This window comes from Schistocerca nitens, chromosome 4 (assembly GCF_023898315.1).
Source record: "Schistocerca nitens isolate TAMUIC-IGC-003100 chromosome 4, iqSchNite1.1, whole genome shotgun sequence".
NCBI classification, from domain to species: Eukaryota; Metazoa; Arthropoda; class Insecta; order Orthoptera; family Acrididae; genus Schistocerca; species Schistocerca nitens.
In genome coordinates this window covers 269,336,664-269,357,863 of record NC_064617.1, presented here as the reverse complement: position 1 = coordinate 269,357,863, position 21,200 = coordinate 269,336,664, and the positions used below count along the sequence as shown (strand labels likewise).

Below are 21,200 nucleotides of genomic sequence, written 5' to 3'. Positions count from 1 at the left end.
TGTATGCCTCTGTACGAGCCGTGATCTCTCTTATCTTATCTTTGTGGTCTTTCCCCAAAATGTAAGTTGGCGGCAGTAAAATTGTACTGCAGTCAGCCTCAAATGCTGGTTCTCTAAATTTCCTCAGTAGCGATTCACGAAAATAATGCCTCCTTTCATCTAGAGACTCCCACCCAAGTTCCTGAAGCATTTTCGTAACACTCGCATGATGATCAAACCTACCAGTAACAAATCTAGCAGTCCACCTCTGAATTGCTTCTGTGTCCTCCCTCAATCCGACCTGATAGGGATCCCAAATGCTCGAGCAGTACGCAAGAATAGATCGCACCAGTGTTCTATAAGCGGTCTCCTTTACAGATGAACCACGTCTTCCCAAAATTCTACCAATCAACCGAAGACGACCATCCGCCTTCCCCACAACTGCCATTACATGCTTGTCCCACTTCATATCGCTCTGCAATGTTACACCCAAATATTTAATCGATGTGACTATGTCAAGCTCTACACTACTAATGGAGTATTCAAACATAACAGGATTCTTTCTCCTATTCATCTGCATTAATTTACATTTATCTATATTTAGAGTTAGCTGCCATTCTTTACACCAATCAAAAATCCTGTCCAAGTCATCTTGTATCCTCCTACAGTCACTCAACGACGACACCTTCCCGTACACCACACCATCATCAGCAAACAGCCGCACATTGCTATCCACCCTATCCAAAAAATCATTTACATAGATAGAAAACAACAGTGGACCTACCACACTTCCCTGGGGCACTCCAGATGATACCCTCACCTCCGATGAACACTCACCATCGAGGACAGCGTACTGGGTTCTATTACTTAAGAAGTCTTCGAGCCACTCACATACTTGGGAACCAATCCCATATGCTTGTACCTTAGTTAGGAGTCTGCAGTGGGGAACAGAGTCAAACGCTTTCCAGAAGTCAAGAAATATGGCATCAATCTGATACCCTTCATCCATGGTTCGCAAGATATCGTGTGAAAAAAGGGAAAGTTGCATTTCGCAGGAGCAGTTTTTTCTAAAGCCGTGCTGATGCATGGACAGCAACTTCTCTGTCTTAAGGAAATTCATTATATTCGAACTGAGAATATGTTTGAGAATCCTGCAACAAACCAATGTTCAGGATATTGGTCTGTAATTTTGAGGATCTGTCCTTCTACCCTTCTTATATACAGGCGTCACCTGCACTTTTTTCCAGCCACTCAGGACTTTACATTGGGCAAGAGATTCACTATAAATGCAAGCTAAGTAAGGAGCCAATGCAGTAGAGTACTCTCTGTAAAACCGAATTGGAATCCCATCAGGACCTGGCGATTTATTTATTTTCAACCCATTCAGTTGCTCCACAACCCCAGGGATGTCTATCACTATGTCCTCCATACGGGAATCTGTACGAGACTCAAATGGCGATATGTTTGTACGATCCTCCTGTGTGAAAGATTTCTCAGATACTAAATTTAAAATTTCAGCTTTCGTTTTGCTGTCTTCCATTGCCAGGCCAGACTGATCAGTGAGTGACTGGATGGAAGCCTTCGACCCGCTTACCAGTTTTACGTAAGACCAGAATTTCCTTGGGTTTTCAGCAAGATCTTTTGCTAAAGTATGACGGTGGTAGTGGTTGAATGCTTTGTGCATCGCTTGTTTTAAAGCAGCACGAATCTCTACTTACTTTTGCCTGTCCTCATTCTCCCCATCTTTCTTCTACCGCGAGTGCAACTGCCTTTGCTTCCTGAGCATTCTCCAAACTACGCTATTAAACCACGGTGGGTCTTTTCTGTCCGTAACCCACTTTTTCGGCACATACTTGTCCAATGCGTGATTTACAATTTTACCAGGTAGGTTGAAGTCGCCTCCAACTAATATAGCGTGATCTGGGTACTTCTGTGATACAGAATGTAGACTCCCTTTGAATGATTCTAGAACTGTCACGGTGGAACCTGGTGGCCGGTAATAAAACCCCACAATTAACTTTATTTCCCCTAGCCCTGTTAAACATGTCCAGATAACTTCACAATCACACTCTACTTCGACCTCAGTAGACACAATATTTTTGTCAACTGCAATGAAGACACCACCTCCTACGGTGTCCAATCTGTCTTTCCGATACACGTTCCAACCCTCACTAAATATTTCAGAACTTCCTATCTCAGGGTTCAGCCAGGTCTCAGTCCCGAGAATAATTTGTTTGCCACACGCTTCCTGGAGGGCAGTAAATTCAGGAGCTTTATTCCGAACACTCTGAAAATTTACTGCTAATATCTTGATAGCTGAAGTGTCTTTACACTGAGTGCGTCCTGATTTCCCTGCCTGCATGCTGACTGGTGAGTGTTCATCAGGACACCTCGCACTACTACCTAGCCTAAAAAACCACCATGTGCATGCCGCAAGTACTCTGCCACCTGAGTAGCTGCTTCCTTTGTGTAGTGCACCCCTGACCTATCTAGGGGCGTCCTACAATTCCCCACCCAGTAGCGCAAGTCTAGAAATCTGCAGCCAAGACCATCACAGAGTCGACGAAGCCTCTGGTTGAGACCCTCCACTCGGCTCCAAACCAAAGGACACTGATCCACTCTGGGAATGATGCCACAAATAGAGAGCTCTGCTTGCACCCCGCGTGCGAGGCCAGCGGTCTTCACCAAATCCGCCAGACGCCTGTACGAACTGAGGAGCGCCTCAGAGCCCTAGCGACAGGCATCATTGGTGCCGATGTGAGCAACTACTTGCAGACGACTGCACCCCGAGTAGATGTTATGAGTAACTTAACAGTGGTGGACTGGTGGGTGTGAGTAAAATACAGTTAGGGGAGCCTGTGCATGGGAGTTTCGGGTGAGCTGTGTGTTAAAAAAAGCATAAATATGATCACATGACAAAATTTTTGGGAAAAGTTTTAAAGGTGCTGAAGAAAGAATGAGGCAGCTGGTAGCCCACTTTTCAGTCAGTGTTTTAAGCAAACACAAATATATTTGCATTTTTTGTACACAGACAGCAGCATTTTTCCATTGGTAATATATTACTTAAAATTAATTTTGTCAAAAATGGACTATCCAAAATCCAGATCATTATGTCTTTAATTATTATATATTAAATTCTCATTACCACTTTTGTCAGAAAAGCTGTCATTTACAAGCATTGTTACAATTTATTAGAACTGTAATGAATTTTATTATGTTATTTAGTCAGTCAGAACAGTTACATCACATACCCCAGTTGGTCCTTAAAGAATTTGCTGTGAAGTTCTTATTTTAAGTTTGACATATGCTACTCTTCAGTTTTTTAATTTTTGATTTTGATTGTAAATTTACTTGGTAGAATTTACATTTCTGATACTCTGCTGACACAATGCTTTTGTTTTGCAGATGATGCCATCAGCTGATCCAAGCTCAGTTCAGTATGGTTCTATGATTCCACCTCTCACTACTCATATGTCTGCCTTACAGATTGGTACTCCTAGCTCTGTAAGTAACATATGTCAGACTAGGATAGCAAAATAAAAATGTAAATGGAGAAAGAATTGCAAAGCTAGTTTAATACCTATTGTTCTCATTGGCACAAAACAAAACATTATTTTGCATGTCATGCAGCTCTTTTATTTGTTGTTAATCCAATAATTTGTGGTTTCAGTATATAGCAAGCCCTCATCCATATCCATTCTATCCTGGGCCAGGAGCATCTATCATACATGCTGTGCCAATACCTGACTCTGAGCAAACATCTAATGCTGCTTCACCAGATGATACCTATCAGCCCTACCAGACCAGTCAGCAACCAAAATAAGTACTGATTTGGTAAGATTCAGACATACACTTTATTTTCACACAGTCCATGTGTATCTTTTGGCTAGTAGTTATTGCACAGACTTTAATGTGAAGTGTTACAGTATTTTTTTAAAATTATTATTTATTTATCCATGAATCATTCTCCTTCCCTTCTGCTGTTCTCACATCACTGTCGCATGTTTTGCATCAGCTGTACATTCCTCTGATACATTCCCTCCCTCAGATCAGTCTAATTGTTGCTTGAATATTTAGACTATTTATTATTTAGGATGTGGTGTATAACACACCTCCAGTTAATACAGAGTTAAACATGATGAAAATTAAAAGTTAATAAAGTTGGATGAATTTAAACATCAGGTGCCAATATTTTTTGTGAGATCTTCTATAGTAAATCTCATTATGAAGAAAGCTTAGCTAATGATTCAGAGCTTGAACTAGTCACTATTTCTTCCCAATGGCATCCAAATATCAGAGACTCTCCTAATAAGCTGCATGACTGACATAGAAGGAAACACAACAGCCCCCAAGATGTTGCTGGGATGAGGTTTGAACAAGTAGAGAAGACCAGAGAGACCTGTTGAACGTTTGTGTTGGTACATTAATATGTGAGGATAGTGCAATAGGTTACAAATGCTTCATGAAAGCCAGTTATCTGAGTTTGAGCTTCAACTCTACACAAAACCTCACTGCAGCATATACTGCCCCAAGAGCAAAAGCCAGGCATCTCAAAACTTGCTATAACATATTTACCAACATATTATGTATTTTACATGTAGCTACTGATGTAATTCCACAGAAAGGACAAGTATAACAGCTTTACTTACAGTGTTAAGAGAATTGTTTCACAAATTAATTTCACTACTCTATCTCTGTACCTGAACTGGAAGATTTAGCAATATTGTTGATCAGATGGTGAATTTTAGGATATGTTAGAAAATTCACAAAAAAGAAATTTATGTGCTGTCAGTATTTAGATAGTAATGGTAACACTTTATGTGCAGGCAGATTTGGCGTTGTTAACACTTCTTATACGTAGCAGTCACAAATGTTTTTATTAATACTGTACAGTACATTTCAAGGTTTAACCCTTATCTTTACATTTGATCAACAATACTTGTGTTGATGTCTGTCTGGAATTCGATATCAGCGGTAGTCAATGAAAACCTCATAACTCCATTTTGTTAAATTCTACAGCAAAAACGGTTTCTTAAAAAATAATATATAATAATGATACAGATGCAGTTGCTACATTCTATCTATATAGTAGAATTGTAGCTATTGACAGATTACAGAAATCCATGCACTTTCAGGTCTCTCTTCGATAACACAGTTACTGGAATTAAGAAATTTACATGGAAAAATGGAGTTATGGGGTTTTCAGTTACCACCATGATGTGATGGTGCTCTTTCACAAAGTACTGAAATTATGAAATTTATGTTAAACTCTCACAGAGAGCATATTGGAACCAAAATCAAAATTTTAATATAACAAGAGGTTTTCCATTGCTAAATGCACTCTTTCAAAATAACCACACTTAAGACTTCAGCTGTCACAATTCCAAGCAAACATTATATAATGCTTAATCCAAGATTTTTGAGCAAAGGTAAGTGACACCATGAAATGTTCATTCACTCTTAATAATTAGATGTAATTTATTGCAAGACCTTTAAATTATCTAATCATATGGAAGGGGCAGTTAGTTATTTGTGAACAAATAGGTAAGATGTGAAAAGAATGAGGATCAGATAGTTTTAAATAATGACTGTGTTATGAAAAATTGTGGTCATTGGCATAAGGGTAGATGTGGAGAACAAAGAGAAAACATCCTTATAAATGAACCGAGCAATATGAAATAGTAATCATGAATACATAATACAAAGAGCTCAAAAATGGAGAAAATGGAGATGTCGACAAAAGAGGAAGACCTTGAACATTTCAGACAACAAAGAAAAGAAACATCAAAAATAATCTGGAAAATCAAAAGGAACTTTGAAAATTGTCAGCTTATTGAAACAGAAGAAAATTTCACCAAAAATAATCCTAGAAATTCTTACCAAACCTTTAAACACATACTTAAAGGATATCAGGCACCAAGTATTTGTTTCAAAGATGAAAATGGCAAAATAGGATTAAATAATAAAGAAAATTGTGAAATTTTAGCAAATTTTTTTGAAAAGTTGTTAAACTGTCCAGTTCCAACAGATAAATTAGAATTTCCAGTGACACCTCAAAAGCTAGAGGAAGATTTCCCGCCAACAGAGCTAGAAATTCATGAAGCCATCAAAACACTCAAAAACAATAAAGCAAGTGGTAAAGACTCCATTATAGCAGAATTATTGAAGTGGTCAGAACCAAAAATCATATAAAGGATCTACAGCTGCTTTTTGAGAACATTTGGAAAACTGAAAAGATTCCAGTTGAATGGAAAACAGTATTAATCCACCCGCTACATAAAAAGGGAGACAAACAAAATGTCAGTAATTACAGAGGAGTGTCACTTCTGCCAGTGGCATACAAAATATTATCAAAACTTCTCCTCAACAGAGTGGTAGATACTTTAGACAAACAACTAGGAGAATATCAGGGTGGTTTTCGAAAGGGAAGATCCTGTGCAGAACAAATTTTTAACTTAAAGTCAATAATTCGCCATAGAATGTTAACCAGCAAACCAATACTAGTGTTTGGTGTTAAATAAAAACTAACAAACATAATTCGTGAAACACTAACAGGTTTCTCTCAATTTCAGCTGAAAAAAAAAAACAAAATTCATGGCAAATCTAAAAAATGCACCAAAATACATAGAAACACAAATAGGTAAAATGGAGCGAGTAAATAAATTTAAATATCTTGGAGAAACTATACAACAGAATGGACTAGAAAAATCTGCAATAGATGTAAGAATTAACTAAATGGAAAGAGCATATGGTTTGACCAAAGATATTTACAACTAGAAATGTATATCTAGAAAAACAAAACTAAAACACTACACCACAGTGGTACGACCAGAATGTTTATATGGATCTGAATGCCTAATGATGAACTATAAAATGGACAAACTAGGGGTACTGGAAAGGACGATATTAGAAAAATAATGGGTGCAATGAAAACTGCAGATGGTTGGAAAATAAGAAGTAATGAGGTGATCTACAAAAATATAGAGAAAATATCTGAAGTAATGGCCAAACGAAGATTAACCTTTTTGGACATCTCTACCAAATGGATGGAAATAGACTAACAAAACAAATACTCCGATATTTCTGGAAGAAGAAATCGACAATAGCATGGATTACAGAAGTAAGAAAAGTTCTTGAAAGAAACAACATCAAAGAATCAGAAATAGCAGAAAGAAACTGTTTTAAAAACAAACTACTAAATTTGGAAGGCTTTCAAAGCAGAAGAAATAAAAAATTGGGAACAACATGGACAGAAGAAAGGAAGAGACTTCATGGGGAGAAAATGAGGGAATATTGGAAAAATAGGAAACAACAACAAGCGAAGAAGAGGAACTGAAGTTATTAACATGATCCTAGTTGCTCAATACGATTGTAAAAACAAAAACAAAAAACATGGATTTATGTATATATATTTTTTTCCACGTGTCCGAAAATATATTTTGTGTTTGGAATGTTTGTCCTGACTCATACGATGGGCAGATATTTCTTGTATGTGATATTAAAAAAATAAACAATGGAAAATCCAGGATGGTATGTAACAATATTGTGAAAAGGAAAGTTGCTACTCACCATATAGCAGAGATGCTGAGTCGCAGATAGGCACAACAAAAAAAAGACTGTCACAAATATAGCTTTTGTCCACTAAGGCCTTTGTCAGAATCAGACCACACACACACACACATATATATATATATATATATATAAAAACAAAGATAATGTGACTTACCAAATGAAAGCGCTGGCACGTCGATAGACACACAAACAAACCCAAACATACACACATGTGTTTGTGTTTGTTTGTTTGTGTGTCTATCGACGTGCCAGCGCTTTCATTTGGTAAGTCACATTATCTTTGTTTTTAGATATATTTTTCCCCACGTGGAATGTTTCCCTATATATATACAAAGATGATGTGACTTACCAAACGAAAGCGCTGGCAGGTCGATAGACACACAAACAAACACAAACATACACACAAAATTCAAGCTTTTGCAACAAACTGTTGCCACATCAGGAAAGAGGGAAGGAGAGGGAAAGACGAAAGGATGTGGGTTTTAAGGGAGAGGGTAAGGAGTCATTCCAGTCCCGGGAGCGGAAAGACTTACCTTAGGGGGAAAAAAGGACAGGTATACACTCGCGCGCGCACACACACACATATCCATCCACACATATACAGTATATGTATGGGAACTTGTTCTTCAATATATCCTCTCTTCCCGTTACCCACCAGGCCTCAATCTCCGCTAATTTCAAGTTGCCGCCACTCATACCTCACCTGTCATTCAACAACATCTTTGCCTCTGCACTTCCGCCTCGACTGACATCTCTGCCCAAACTCTTTGTCTTTAAATATGTCTGCTTGTGTCTGTATATGTGTGGATGGATATGTGTGTGTGTGTGTGTGTGTGTGTGTGTGTGTGTGTGTGTGTGTGTGTGTGTGTGTGTGCGAGTGTATACCCGTCCTTTTTTCCCCCTAAGGTAAGTCTTTCCGCTCCCGGCATTGGAATGACTCCTTACCCTCTCCCTTAAAACCCACGTCCTTTCGTCTTTCCCTCTCCTTCCCTCTTTCCTGATAAGGCAACAGTTTGTTGCGAAAGCTTGAATTTTGTGTGTATGTTTGTGTTTGTTTGTGTCTCTATCGACCTGCCAGCGCTTTCGTTTGGTAAGTCACATCATCTTTGTTTTTTCCCACGTGGAATGTTTCCCTCTATTATATTAATATCATTAATTTGAACCCAACAATTACGTTTGTTATTGTCACTGTTGCGTTTCGAAATCTTTCTTGTCGTCTTATTTTCTCTTTGTGTTTTTGCCAGTAGTTTCACTTTGTATTCACCTTCTCCTTTTTACCGTAATCTGCCATACAATTTTATCCCGCCTATATATACTCAATAATACGTAACCCACTTCCAAACCATAACCAAATTTATTTATTTATTTATTTATTTATTTATTTATTTTTTTTTTTTTTTTTTTTTTGCCGGGACAAACAGTTCCTTTCACCTTTTAAACAACCATTTCGGCTATTTCTAATAACTTTCGCCTTATTTCCATTTCCGTTTTTCCCACGTCACTGATAATTTTCAGCCGCTTCCCACAGCTTATACGTCATTATTTCTTCGCCAGACAATTGTTAGCCTCATTTTCATAATCTGCCACCACAAAACCACTCCTTTTAATACATTTACACGCAGTTTTTTTCGAAATTTTCCCGAATTTCTACATTCTTTAACGTGTTTTGGCGGCAACACAACCACCTAACCTTTGTGCACATCGTTGTCTACCAACCCAAGTCCAAGATAGCCCAGCTGTAACCAACACCTTTTCACCTTTTTTCACACCAGATCTCCAGTTACTTTCCAGTTCACCTTTATCTCTCCCCATACATTTTTATTTTCATTTTCATTTCAGCCTCATGTTACACTTTCCACCTTCTAATACCATGTCACCCTCACAACACCCCCACAATGACCCCATTAAGTTTTATTTACATTCCCTCCACAAACATGCCTTCGCTGTAGCCAGATTACACTCCCATATTCTATTTTCTCAGGCTTGTCTGACATTTGGCATTACCCCCAAAGGCCTCACACTTAAAGTTCCCATCTCTGGCTGCAACCCTTCGTTCCATCAGTCCCTATACCAGTTCCAAACTGAACAATCCATTGCCCTCACCCACCTAATCCTTCACCTACACATCAACTCAGCCAATGAACACACCCGTCAACTCCTATCCTTAATAAAAGTCCTTAATCTTTCCTCTCCCTCATCCACACTGGCTGTTCAGAGCATCCTCCTACAGGCCAACCGCAAATTAGAACAGCATGCCACCCTCCACCTCAAAAAACTATCCAATCTCCTGGTTTCCCACCTCCGGAAAGGCAACTCACTTATCCTTCACAACCTTTCCAGCAAACCTCAACCTCCTCTCATTGCACGCAAACCCAGTTTCTCCCATCTACTCAGTCTCCCACTTCCAGCTCCACTCCCTCCAAAACCTCAAAATTCCAATCAACACAATCTGGAACCACAACACTCTAATTCAGTAGTTAACCTTTCCTCCAAACCTCTCTCGCAATCCGAAACCTCTGTCCTATCCAAAGGCCTCACCTTCAGCCCCACTCCCAGATTCAACCAAACAGCCCTCGTCCAAGATTTACTGTCCTACACTCGTAGTCTCTACTGGAAATATCCCTTTGCCATGAAGAAAAATGATCCTAATCCTACTCCTAATGATCCAACTCCCCAAGACACTATCCAAATTGAACCCTGCCTGGAACAGTTCCGTCCTCCGTAACAGTGGGACCCACCTCCTCTTCCTCAAAATCACCCTCTCCAAACCTTCCAGGAATTTCTGACTTCCAGCCTTGCATCTCAATCCTTCTTAAAAAACCTTAATCCTACTCCCAACATCACCACTGCTGAAGCCCAGGCTATCCGTGATCTGAAGGCTGACCGATCCATCGTCATTCTTCCGGCGGACAAGGGTTCCACGACCGTGGTACTTAATTGTCGGGAGTATGTGGCTGAGGGACTGCGTCAGCTTTCAGACAACACCACATACAAAGTTTGCCAAGGTAATCCCATTCCCGATGTTCAGGCGGAGCTTCAAGGAATCCTCAGAACCTTAGGCCCCCTGCAAAACCTTTCACCTGACTCCATCAACCTCCTGACCCCACCGACACCCCGCACCCCTACCTTCTACCTTCTTCCTAAAATTCACAAACCCAATCATCCCGGCCGCCCCATTGTAGCTGGTTACCAAGCCCCCACAGAACGTATCTCTGCCTACGTTGATCAACACCTTCAACCCATTACATGCAGTCTCCCATCCTTCATCAAAGACACCAACCACTTTCTCGAATGCCTGGAATCCTTACCCAATCTGTCACCCCCGGAAACCATCCTTGTAACCATTGATGCCACTTCCTTATACACAAATATTCCGCACGTCCAGGGCCTTGCTGCGATGGAGCATTTCCTTTCACGCCGATCACCTGCCACCCTACCTAAAACCTCTTTCCTCATTACCTAGCCAGCTTCATACTGACCCACAACTTCTTCACTTTCGAAGGCCAGACATACCAACAATTAAAGGGGACAGCCATGGGTACCAGGATGGCCCCCTCGTACGCCAACCTATTCATGGGTCGCCTAGGGAAGCCTTCTTGGTTACCCAGGCCTGCCAACCCAAAGTTTGGTACAGATTTATTGATGACATCTTCATGATCTGGACTCACAGTGAAGAAGAACTCCAGAATTTCCTCTCCAACCTCAACTCCTTTGGTTCCATCAGATTCACCTGGTCCTACTCCAAATCCCACGCCACTTTCCTTGACGTTGACCTCCATCTGTCCAATGGCCAGCTTCACACGTCCGTCCACATCAAACCCACCAACAAGCAACAGTACCTGCATTATGACAGCTGCCACCCATTCCACATCATATATATATATATATATATATATATATATATATATATATATATATATATATATATATATATATATATATAAAACAGAGGGAAACATTCCACGTGGAAAAAATATATCTAAAAAGAAAGATGATGAGACTTACCAAACAAAAGCGCTGGCAGGTCGATAGACACACAAACAAACACAAATATAAATATATAATATTTTTGTGTGTATATTTGTGTTTGTTTGTGTGTCTATCGACCTGCCAGCGCTTTTGTTTGGTAAGTCTCATCATCTTTCTTTATATATATATATATATATATATATATATATATATATATATAAACGAATCTGCTCCAGTCCGGAATCCCTGAACCATTACACCAACAACCTGACAACAGCTTTCGCATCCCGTAACTACCCTCCCGACCTGGTACAGAAGCAAATAACCAGAGCCACTTCCTCATCCCCTGGACCAGACTCTGAATGTGGCTCTCCAGCAGGGATACGACTTCCTCAAATCCTGCCCTGAAATGAGATCCATCCTTCATGAAATCCTCCCCACTCCACCAAGAGTGTCTTTCTGCCATCCACCTAACCTTCGTAACCTGTTAGTTCATCCCTATGAAATCCCCAAACCACCTTCCCTACCCTCTGGCTCCTATCCTTGTAACTGCCCCCAGTGTAAAACCTGTCTCATGCACCCTCCCACCACCACCTACTCCAGTCCTGTAACCCGGAAGGTGTACACGATCAAAGGCAGAGCCATGTGTGAAAGCACCCACGTGATTTACCAACTGACCTGCTTACACTGTGATGCATTCTATGTGGGAATGACCAGCAACAAACTGTCCATTCGCGTGAATGGACACAGGCAGACAGTGTTTGTTGGTAATGAGGATCATCCTGTGGCTAAACATGCCTTGGTGCATGACCAGCACATCTTGGCACAGTGTTACACCATCTGGGTTATCTGGATACTTCCCACCAACACCAACCTATCTGAACTCCGGAGATGGGAATTTGCTCTTCAATATATTCTCTCTTCCCGTTACCCACCAGGCCTCAATCTCCGCTAATTTCAAGTTGCCGCCACTCATACCTCACATGTCATTCAACAACATCTTTGCCTCTGCACTTCCGCCTCGACTGACATCTCTGCCCAAACTCTTTGTCTTTAAATATGTCTGCTTGTGTCTGTATGTGTGTGGATGGATATGTGTGTGTGTGCGCGAGTGTACACTCGTCCTTTTTTCCCCCTAAGGTAAGTCTTTCTGCTCCCGGGACTGGAATGGCTCCTTACCCTCTCCCTTAAAACCCACATCCTTTCGTCTTTCCCTCTCCTTCCCTCTTTCCTGATGATGCAACAGTTTGTTGCGAAAGCTTGAATTTTGTGTGTATGTTTGTGTTTGTGTGTCTATCGACCTGCCAGCGCTTTCGTTTGGTAAGTCACATCATCTTTGTTTTTAGATATATTTTTCCCACGTGGAATGTTTCCCTCTCTCTCTCTCTCTCTCTCTATATATATATATATATATATATATATATATATAGGGAAACAGTCCACGCAGGAATGCTTGTGTCTGTGTATGTGCGGATGGATACGTGTGTGTGTGTGCGAGTGTATACGTGTCCTTTTTTCCCCCTAAGGTAAGTCTTTCCGCTCCCGGGATTGGAATGACTCCTTACCCTCTCCCTTAAAACCCACATCCTTTCGTCTTTCCCTCTCCTTCCCTCTTTCCTGATGATGCAACAGTTTGTTGCGAAAGCTTGAATTTTGTGTGTATGTTTGTGTTTGTGTGTCTATCGACCTGCCAGCGCTTTCGTTTGGTAAGTCACATCATCTTTGTTTTTAGATATATTTTTCCCACGTGGAATGTTTCCCTCTCTCTCTCTCTCTCTCTCTCTCTCTCTCTCTCTCTCTCTCTATATATATATATATATATATATATATATATATATATATATAGGGGTGTTTGTGCGTCTATCGACCTGCCAGCGCTTTCGTTTGGTAAGTCACATCATCTTTGTTTTTAGATATATTTTTCCCACGTGGAATGTTTCCCTCTCTCTCTCTCTCTCTCTCTCTCTCTCTCTCTATATATATATATATATATATATATATATATATATAGGGAAACATTCCACGCAGGAATGCTTGTGTCTGTGTATGTGCGGATGGATACGTGTGTGTGTGTGCGAGTGTATACGTGTCCTTTTTTCCCCCTAAGGTAAGTCTTTCCGCTCCCGGGATTGGAATGACTCCTTACCCTCTCCCTTAAAACCCACATCCTTTCGTCTTTCCCTCTCCTTCCCTCTTTCCTGATGAGGCAACTGTTTGTTGCGAAAGCTTGAATTTCGTGTGTATGTTTGTGTTTGTTTGTGTGTCTATCAACCTGCCAGCACTTTCGTTCTGTAAGTCACATCATCTGTGTGTCTCTGGCAACTGAGGCCACACTGCAGTGTGTGTGTTGCATTTGTGTGAGTGCATATGTGTGTGTTTGTCATCTAATTTTGAAGAAGACCTCACTGGCCGAAAGCTGTATTTGTGACAGCCTCTTTGTTATGTCTATGTGCGAGTCAGTATCTCCGCTATATGATGAATATGACATTATGGTGAATATGACATAAAATGGTGAATGTTTAACTAAGAATGATTAGCAGTATGGCAATCTTACTTTAACATTCAGTTGATTTGATTGTATATGCATCAGACTTCACCACCAAACTACAAAGTCATAATACTGAGTGTTTTAGTATTCAGATCTATCTTATCGTTGTTCTACCCTGGGCTCTAACGTGCGACTTCAAGTGCCTATTCCACATCTGAAATTTTAGATATGACACAAAGAAGAGTTTCCTGTGTGTCTGCACTCCATATGGTGTGTCAGTGTGGTGTAACTCCCTGAATTACTAATGTCTTTTACTCTTATGAGTAGTACTGTGATTGCTTCTTCTATAACATGCTGGGCAATTAAAATTTCAGCCACTGCCACTTATTGTGTTGGAAATGTACACTCTGATTTGTGTCAGTTTTGCATTATTATGCTATGCAGTGAGAATGCAGTAAGTAGTGTAAATATTACAAACAAATACTCTTACTTACCCAGTACCTGCGCAAAACCTAGACAAAAATGGCTGAGAAACTGTGAATGCTTTATAAGTATTGAGCACAGAGCACGCGGAAGAGGCGTGGCAATGCAGCAACCTGGCACAGCCACTAATATCATACAAAACAGTCAAAACTTTAAACATTTGAACTCCTGAGAATGAAACTCCTAAAATGTGTGCAGCTAATGAAAGTGTTTATTTCACACTTCACTTTCATCACTAGACAGTGTGCAGTTTTCACTCACAGAGTACAAGGATGAGCTGTCATTGATACAACAGTCTGTCCAACGTTACTTTAGGATTCATACTTTGGCAGGAGCATATGGAGGGGTGGAACAGTTTTTCCACGTCCCACACGGAAGTCCTGTGTTACCTTATGTTTAATTGAACTCACTCAAACAGGCGAAACTGTTCACTGTTGCATGAATGTGATCTGGAAGAGTTGCACTACATTCTGATTTTAGTTTTATCTACAGCAACAAGTTTACAAAAAGCATGTTTTCATGATGTTACTGAATTTTTGACATGCAGGAAACTTTTTTGTTATTTAAGTTAAGTGCATACATTATGCAACTGAAATTGTAAGAATGCATCATATTTTCGAAATCAGAACTCTGCTGGAGATCTGTAATTGAGATAATTTGATGGATTGCTATAGGCTTCTAATGAAACTGTTATTAATTTTTCTGATCTGCCTACTTAATTCTAACATGACAAAAAGTAAGATTAAGTGTGTTTATCATGGTGGGAAAACTTATGTTAAATAGGCCAACATCTATTGTTTAGAAAGAACAAAAGTGATATGAATAACAGGGCCTATATAACAGCAGTTATATTGTGAACAGTAATATTTATTTTGTATGGTACAGACGGAATTTGTGAGATGAATTTACTTTGGAATTTTGAATTACATGCTATTAAGGCCTTCTTGTAAAAATTTCATAACTTAGAATGATATATTTTATTATTTAGCTACTTGCAGGTGTAAACTGCCCACACGAAATGTGTATCTGAATCTGCCTGTGCATCATATCTATGGTGATAATGGAGAAACTCCACTGATATTACTGTCGTAATGATGGATTCTTGAAGTGTCATTACTGTTGTCACTGTCATTGTTGTCATTTAATGAAATTATCATCTCCTCCACTGAATTTTCTAAAAGAGCTTCATTCTGCTATGTGCTTTCTGTGATACTCTGTGTACATTCAATGACTTTCTTCCAGTATTCAGAGGTGATGTCCCTGAAAGCTTCTCTTGTGAGTGCTTCAACTACAGAGAGGGTAAATTTATTATTATTCCTGGCAACTGCCAATTTGAGCCCACATTAACTTTATTCGGTTGAAATGGCAGTGGTAATGTGGTAACCTAACAACTGCGTGCCCTTGTTTTATTGCCAGTTAATTGATTTTGCAAAGGGGGAACTGTGGTTCATGGAGAGAGCTTTTTCCCCCCTGAGCTCCAGCTTTGTAAGGTCATCACCTGCATTGATGTTGCGCCACTGATGCCAGTCAGTCATTTCCTACTTTCAGTTTGCTTTGGTAGGTGCCTTGTCGACAAGGAGTGAATGGTAGGGAACATTCTCTAGAACAATTGTTGATGGTTTTTCAAGATTTCATATTAGAGAAACTTCTAACTACTTTGTAAATATAACGTGGTTTATTTCTTCATGAAAACCTCCTGTTTTCTTTGATTTAAAAAGCAGGAGACTATTTTGGAGAATATCTTGTGAGGTGCCTGTCTTACCAGAAGGCATTGCCATTGTTCCTTTAGCTGTGCCATCTGTCCTGGCCTGCTTGATAGCATGACCAGACTTGACCCACATTTCCTCAAGCCACACCTCTTCATTGATGCATGTTCCTTAAAAGCCTGCATTGCTGTGCAACTATATCCTCCCCCTCCGTCAGTTGCTTACAGACACAAAAATGTCCATAGTGAAATCCTAGATTGTGTAAAACTGTGGACAAGGATGTGTGACTGCCATGAAAAACTCTTGATTCCTTAAGTGTAACCAGTAGCTTCCAGAGCGTCACACATTCCTTCCTACAAAAATACTCATAAACATACCAAAGAATCGCATCCTTTTCAAACAAATCTGCTTTGGTAATCTGCATGTCCACATTACTTTTTTTTCCCAGGGATATTAAGTTTGTATGATTCTTCACCTTCCTTTTGTTTGTTGAATATTTCCTTCCCAGTCTTCACAACAGTGTTTGTGTTTATATTGGAAACTTTGTTAGCAGATAGCAGAAAGCCATCATTAAGTTTCTCATTAAGGTGGAATATAAAGAGCAAATGATTTTTTTCAATTGCCGTCGTACAGTAGTACTCTGTCCAAGAGAATGGAACTTTCCTGATTATACTTTTTATCAAACTTTCCACTTTCATCATTGAGTACTACACAATGAATAACAACGACAACACACAATAGTAACAGCAAGGAAAAGAATAACTCCTACAACTGTGAAAATGAACACATGGAAAGTTGCAGGGCACAGCAATCACACAGGACAGCAAGCTGATTGCAGTTGAAGCCCACTGCAAACAGGAAGTTTTGTAGTGTGGGGTGAAAGTTTGGCAACTAAAAGGGCTTAGCTGTAGCTGCAGGCAGGGTGGTATTGGTGGAAAGCAGCCTTAGCCTGCCACATGGGCTTCTCACCGTAGCACTTCCATTCTCACTGTCAACTCTAAAGTAGTTTTGGACAGATTAGAGTATTTTCAAATCAGAGTGAGCATTTCCAACCAGAAAATTCTCCTGTACATGAATCATTTTTTCATTTTTTTTTCCCAAATGGACATATTTGATACATTCCAAACTTAGCTACAAAAGGAGAGTTATTTGAAAATTAAAGAAGTTAATATTCTGCAGCAACTCAAGACTATGAACTGATGTTTGCAACATTGGGATCCTAAAAATTTGTCTGTCCTTAGATGGCAGAGGTTCACACTTGAAGATGATGCTCCTGTCCCAAACAGTCTGAGATTTCACTGTGAATAATTGCAACAAAAGTTTTTTGTGCCTGATTGTGGCCTTTACATAAGTTTTCTAATAATAAGAACTTACAGATGAGTGAATGGTCATGTATCTCATAGTTTATGGTGATCTCACCTTTTCACTGTATTACAAATCCAGTCTTGTTAGGTGCCACTTGTCTGACACTGAAATTATTCACATTATTTTCCATTAGAATTGTACATTTGCATTTTCTTCATGGCCTTTGTTGCTTGTTCAAGAACATTTTAGTTGCTGCTGAAGTTTGGTTTCATTGGTCATCAGTACGATGTGGCTGTAGTCTTTATTATTTCTTCAGCGACTGCATATTTACATTATTATTACATAGATACAACTAACCACTTCATACATTTTTAACTGAAATACTATAAAGAAAAGAATATTGGAGATGTAATTAAAAACAACAAAAACAGAGAGCAGTTATCATAAGCTAACAAAAATTTTAGCTGTCCAAACTAGAAGTTACTTCATCCATTTCTTCCAACCTGTTTCTTTTTTTTTTTTTTCCTTTATTAGTGAAAACGAAACATACCTGCTTCAAGGTGTTAATATTCTGTCAGCTTTTTTTCTGTTTCATCTGCTATCACTTGTTAAGTACAAGTTTTTTTCTGCTTTTAATTGTTAACGGTATTAAAATGGTCACATAAGACTGAATACTCAATATACTAATGCATTCTTCTATAATAGAGAATCCAGTTCTTTTCTTGTTTCTTTGCTTTGTTCATTTTTATGCCCTTCAAATTTCTTTCACCTTCTCACTAACTTATCTGTGTAAGAAATAGAATTTGCCAACACAGATGATGATGCTATATTTACATTCATTTTTCTGATTTCTACTCCCTCTGTGTTCATTAAAAAGAAAGAAATGTTGGAGTACAGACTTTTACTGTCTGAAAGTTGTGATGTTACTTTTGATTAATTCCAGATATTCCAATCACTTTACAATGTAACATCTACTTCTTTAAAATAAAAATGACTTTATGTAACTTGCTACAGTTGACAAAATTTGGATGGTCTATCTGTTTGTTTCTCTCAGGACACTTCACTTGATATCTGCTCATTGTCCTGGTGTTCTTCCCAAGAACTGGATTTACATCTTGGGTTCATTCTGCTTGCTAGGTGGATTGAGGAACAGATACGCCTTTACACTTTTCATCGCATTTTTATTGCAAAAAGTGATGCAGGTGGTGTGTCACAAAACCTCTGATCAACAGTGATGCCCAGAAAGCCAACTCCCATTCTTATGTACCTTTTCAACCAATTCTTTCATTGTCAAGGTTACATTTTTTATATTAAAATTTTTACTAAATCAAATTGATCTGACATACGTACAAAATAGTTTCAAACACACTTACCAGTTGTAGACATTGACCCGATGCTCTCTTTATTGTTGAAAGCAAAAGTGTTGCCACTACTGTCTTACTGGGCCAGTTGTAGCTTCACCAGAGCTCCATGGCAATCATCTTTCGGGATTCCATTAGAGCCAATCTATTGTCCATGAAAATGCAGATTAAGCTCAAAACCAACAAGAAGGGCAGAGAAAGACAACTAAAACTCTCAAACAAGAATTTGGTGAACTTGTAAGACCAAAACTCCACATCATCAGTCTTGCTGAAGGTGCACCAGCATCACAAACAGGGGAACAAGTGAAAGATAATTTCCTCATCACTTGCAACATAAGGGCCATCACAGTGTGCAGAATGTCTTTGGATATCACAGCCCACAATACAACTAATTGAAGAGAAAAGTAATCTGAAGAAAACTGGTATCCACACCTCCCAGGATCAAGATAGGTAGGAAACTCAAAAGCATCACTAGTGAACTTAATCCTTTTGCTTGGGTAGTGGGTGATGAGAATGGCAACCATATTGGAGACAAGGAAAGCTGTAGTGAGGTGTAAACAATACTGTGAAAAGCTGTATTCTGGGGTAACAACAGTACAGAAAGTCAAGCAGTTGACAAACTTCCATTGGATCCTAAAATCTTATGCAGCGAAATGAAGAACACACAACAACATCTGAAGGTCAATAAATCCCCAGGTCTATATAGTATATCTGGTGAGATGATCAAGGAAATGAGCCAAGAAGGTGTTGATTTGCTATATTCAATAAATATAAGAATATCAGAAACTGAAGAATGGCCAAAAGACAGATTAAAGTCTCTTTTCATCCCACTACACTAGAAAAGGTCAATCAGGATCTGATTCAAGTATCAAACCATTGCTCTCGTATCCCACACAAGCAAAATTCTGCTCTACGTCCTGAACCAGCATTTGAAGCCATGCATTCAGCCATACAACAAGCAGGTTTTGTTGAAGGAAAAGGAACAGATACTCACATATGACAAATAATTGACAAATCATAGTGTTCTGTGTTCCTGTCTTCATCTGCTTCTTTAAATAGAGGAAAGACTTTGTGTTGTCTGGGAAAATTGTCACTGGTGCTTGCAGAGTTTGATGTCCTACCACATTTGACAGCACTGATCAGAAGTCTGAACAATAATCACCTTGCAGCTGTGAAGACAAGTTTGGGCACGTCTGATTACTTCAGTGTATCTAAAGGTCTCAGATAGGGTTGTGTTCTATCCCCCCAGCTGTACAAATTCTGTACCGAACATGTCATTAGGCCTACTCTTGATGGCTGGGCTAAAGGCAGTTCTACCAATTGAAGTTGTGAGGACAGGGCGTGCTTGGGTAGCTCAGATGGTAGAGCACTTGTCAACGAAAGGCAAAGGTCCCGAGTTCGAGTCTCGGTCCGGCACACAGTTTTAATCTGCCAGGAAGTTTCATATCAGTGCACACTCTGCTGCAGAGTGAAAATCTCATTCTGGACTACGGACATTTGTTGTAAAGATTGGTAGTAGCAGTTCATATGTTACTTCATGTGACAACCACCTCCTTTTAAAATCGTTAATTGTTGGTGGTGGTTCCTGAATAGGGGCAGCAGCCTTTTCAGTAGTTGCAAGGGCAACAGTCTGGATGATAGACTGATGTGGCCTTGTAACAATAACCAAAACGGCCTTGCTGTGCTGGTACTGCAAACGGCTGAAAGCAAGGGGAAACTACAGCCGTAATTTTTACAGAGGGCATGCAGCTTTACTGTATGATTAAATGATGATGGCGTCCTCTTGGGTAAAATATTCCGGAGGTAAAATAGTCCCCCATTCGGATCTTCGGGCGGGGACTACTCAAGAGGATGTCGTTATCAGGAGAAAGAAAACTGGCGTTCTACGGATCGGAGCGTGGAATGTCAGATCCCTTAATCGGGCAGGTAGGTTAGAAAATTTAAAAAGGGAAATGGATAGGTTGAAGTTAGATATAGTGGGAATTAGTGAAGTTCGGTGGCAGGAGGAACAAGACTTCTGGTCAGGTGACTACAGGGTTATAAACACAAAATCAAATAGGGGTAATGCAGGAGTAGGTTTAATAATGAATAGGAAAATAGGAGTGCGGGTAAGCTACTACAAACAGCATAGTGAACGCATTATTGTGGCCAAGATAGATACGAAGCCCACACCTACTACAGTAGTACAAGTTTATATGCCAACTAGCTCTGCAGATGACGAAGAAATTGAAGAAATGTATGATGAAATAAAAGAAATTATTCAGATAGTGAAGGGAGACAAAAATTTAATAGTCATGAGTTCCTGGAATTCGAGTGTAGGAAAAGGGAGAGAAGGAA

The 21,200-nt window shown here is 39.5% G+C and overlaps 1 protein-coding gene across 1 annotated transcript in view; it reads left to right on the top strand.

Annotated features, from left to right (window-relative positions):
- The window catches only part of LOC126252246 (protein alan shepard), a 429,590-nt gene that overhangs the window by 389,817 nt on the left and 18,573 nt on the right, over positions 1–21,200 (top strand). The window contains exons 10-11 of the mRNA XM_049953120.1: positions 3,385–3,483; positions 3,650–3,813. Coding sequence (XP_049809077.1) covers positions 3,385–3,483; positions 3,650–3,802 — 252 coding nt within the window. The 3' untranslated portion in view covers positions 3,803–3,813. The remainder of the gene's footprint in view (positions 1–3,384; positions 3,484–3,649; positions 3,814–21,200) is intronic.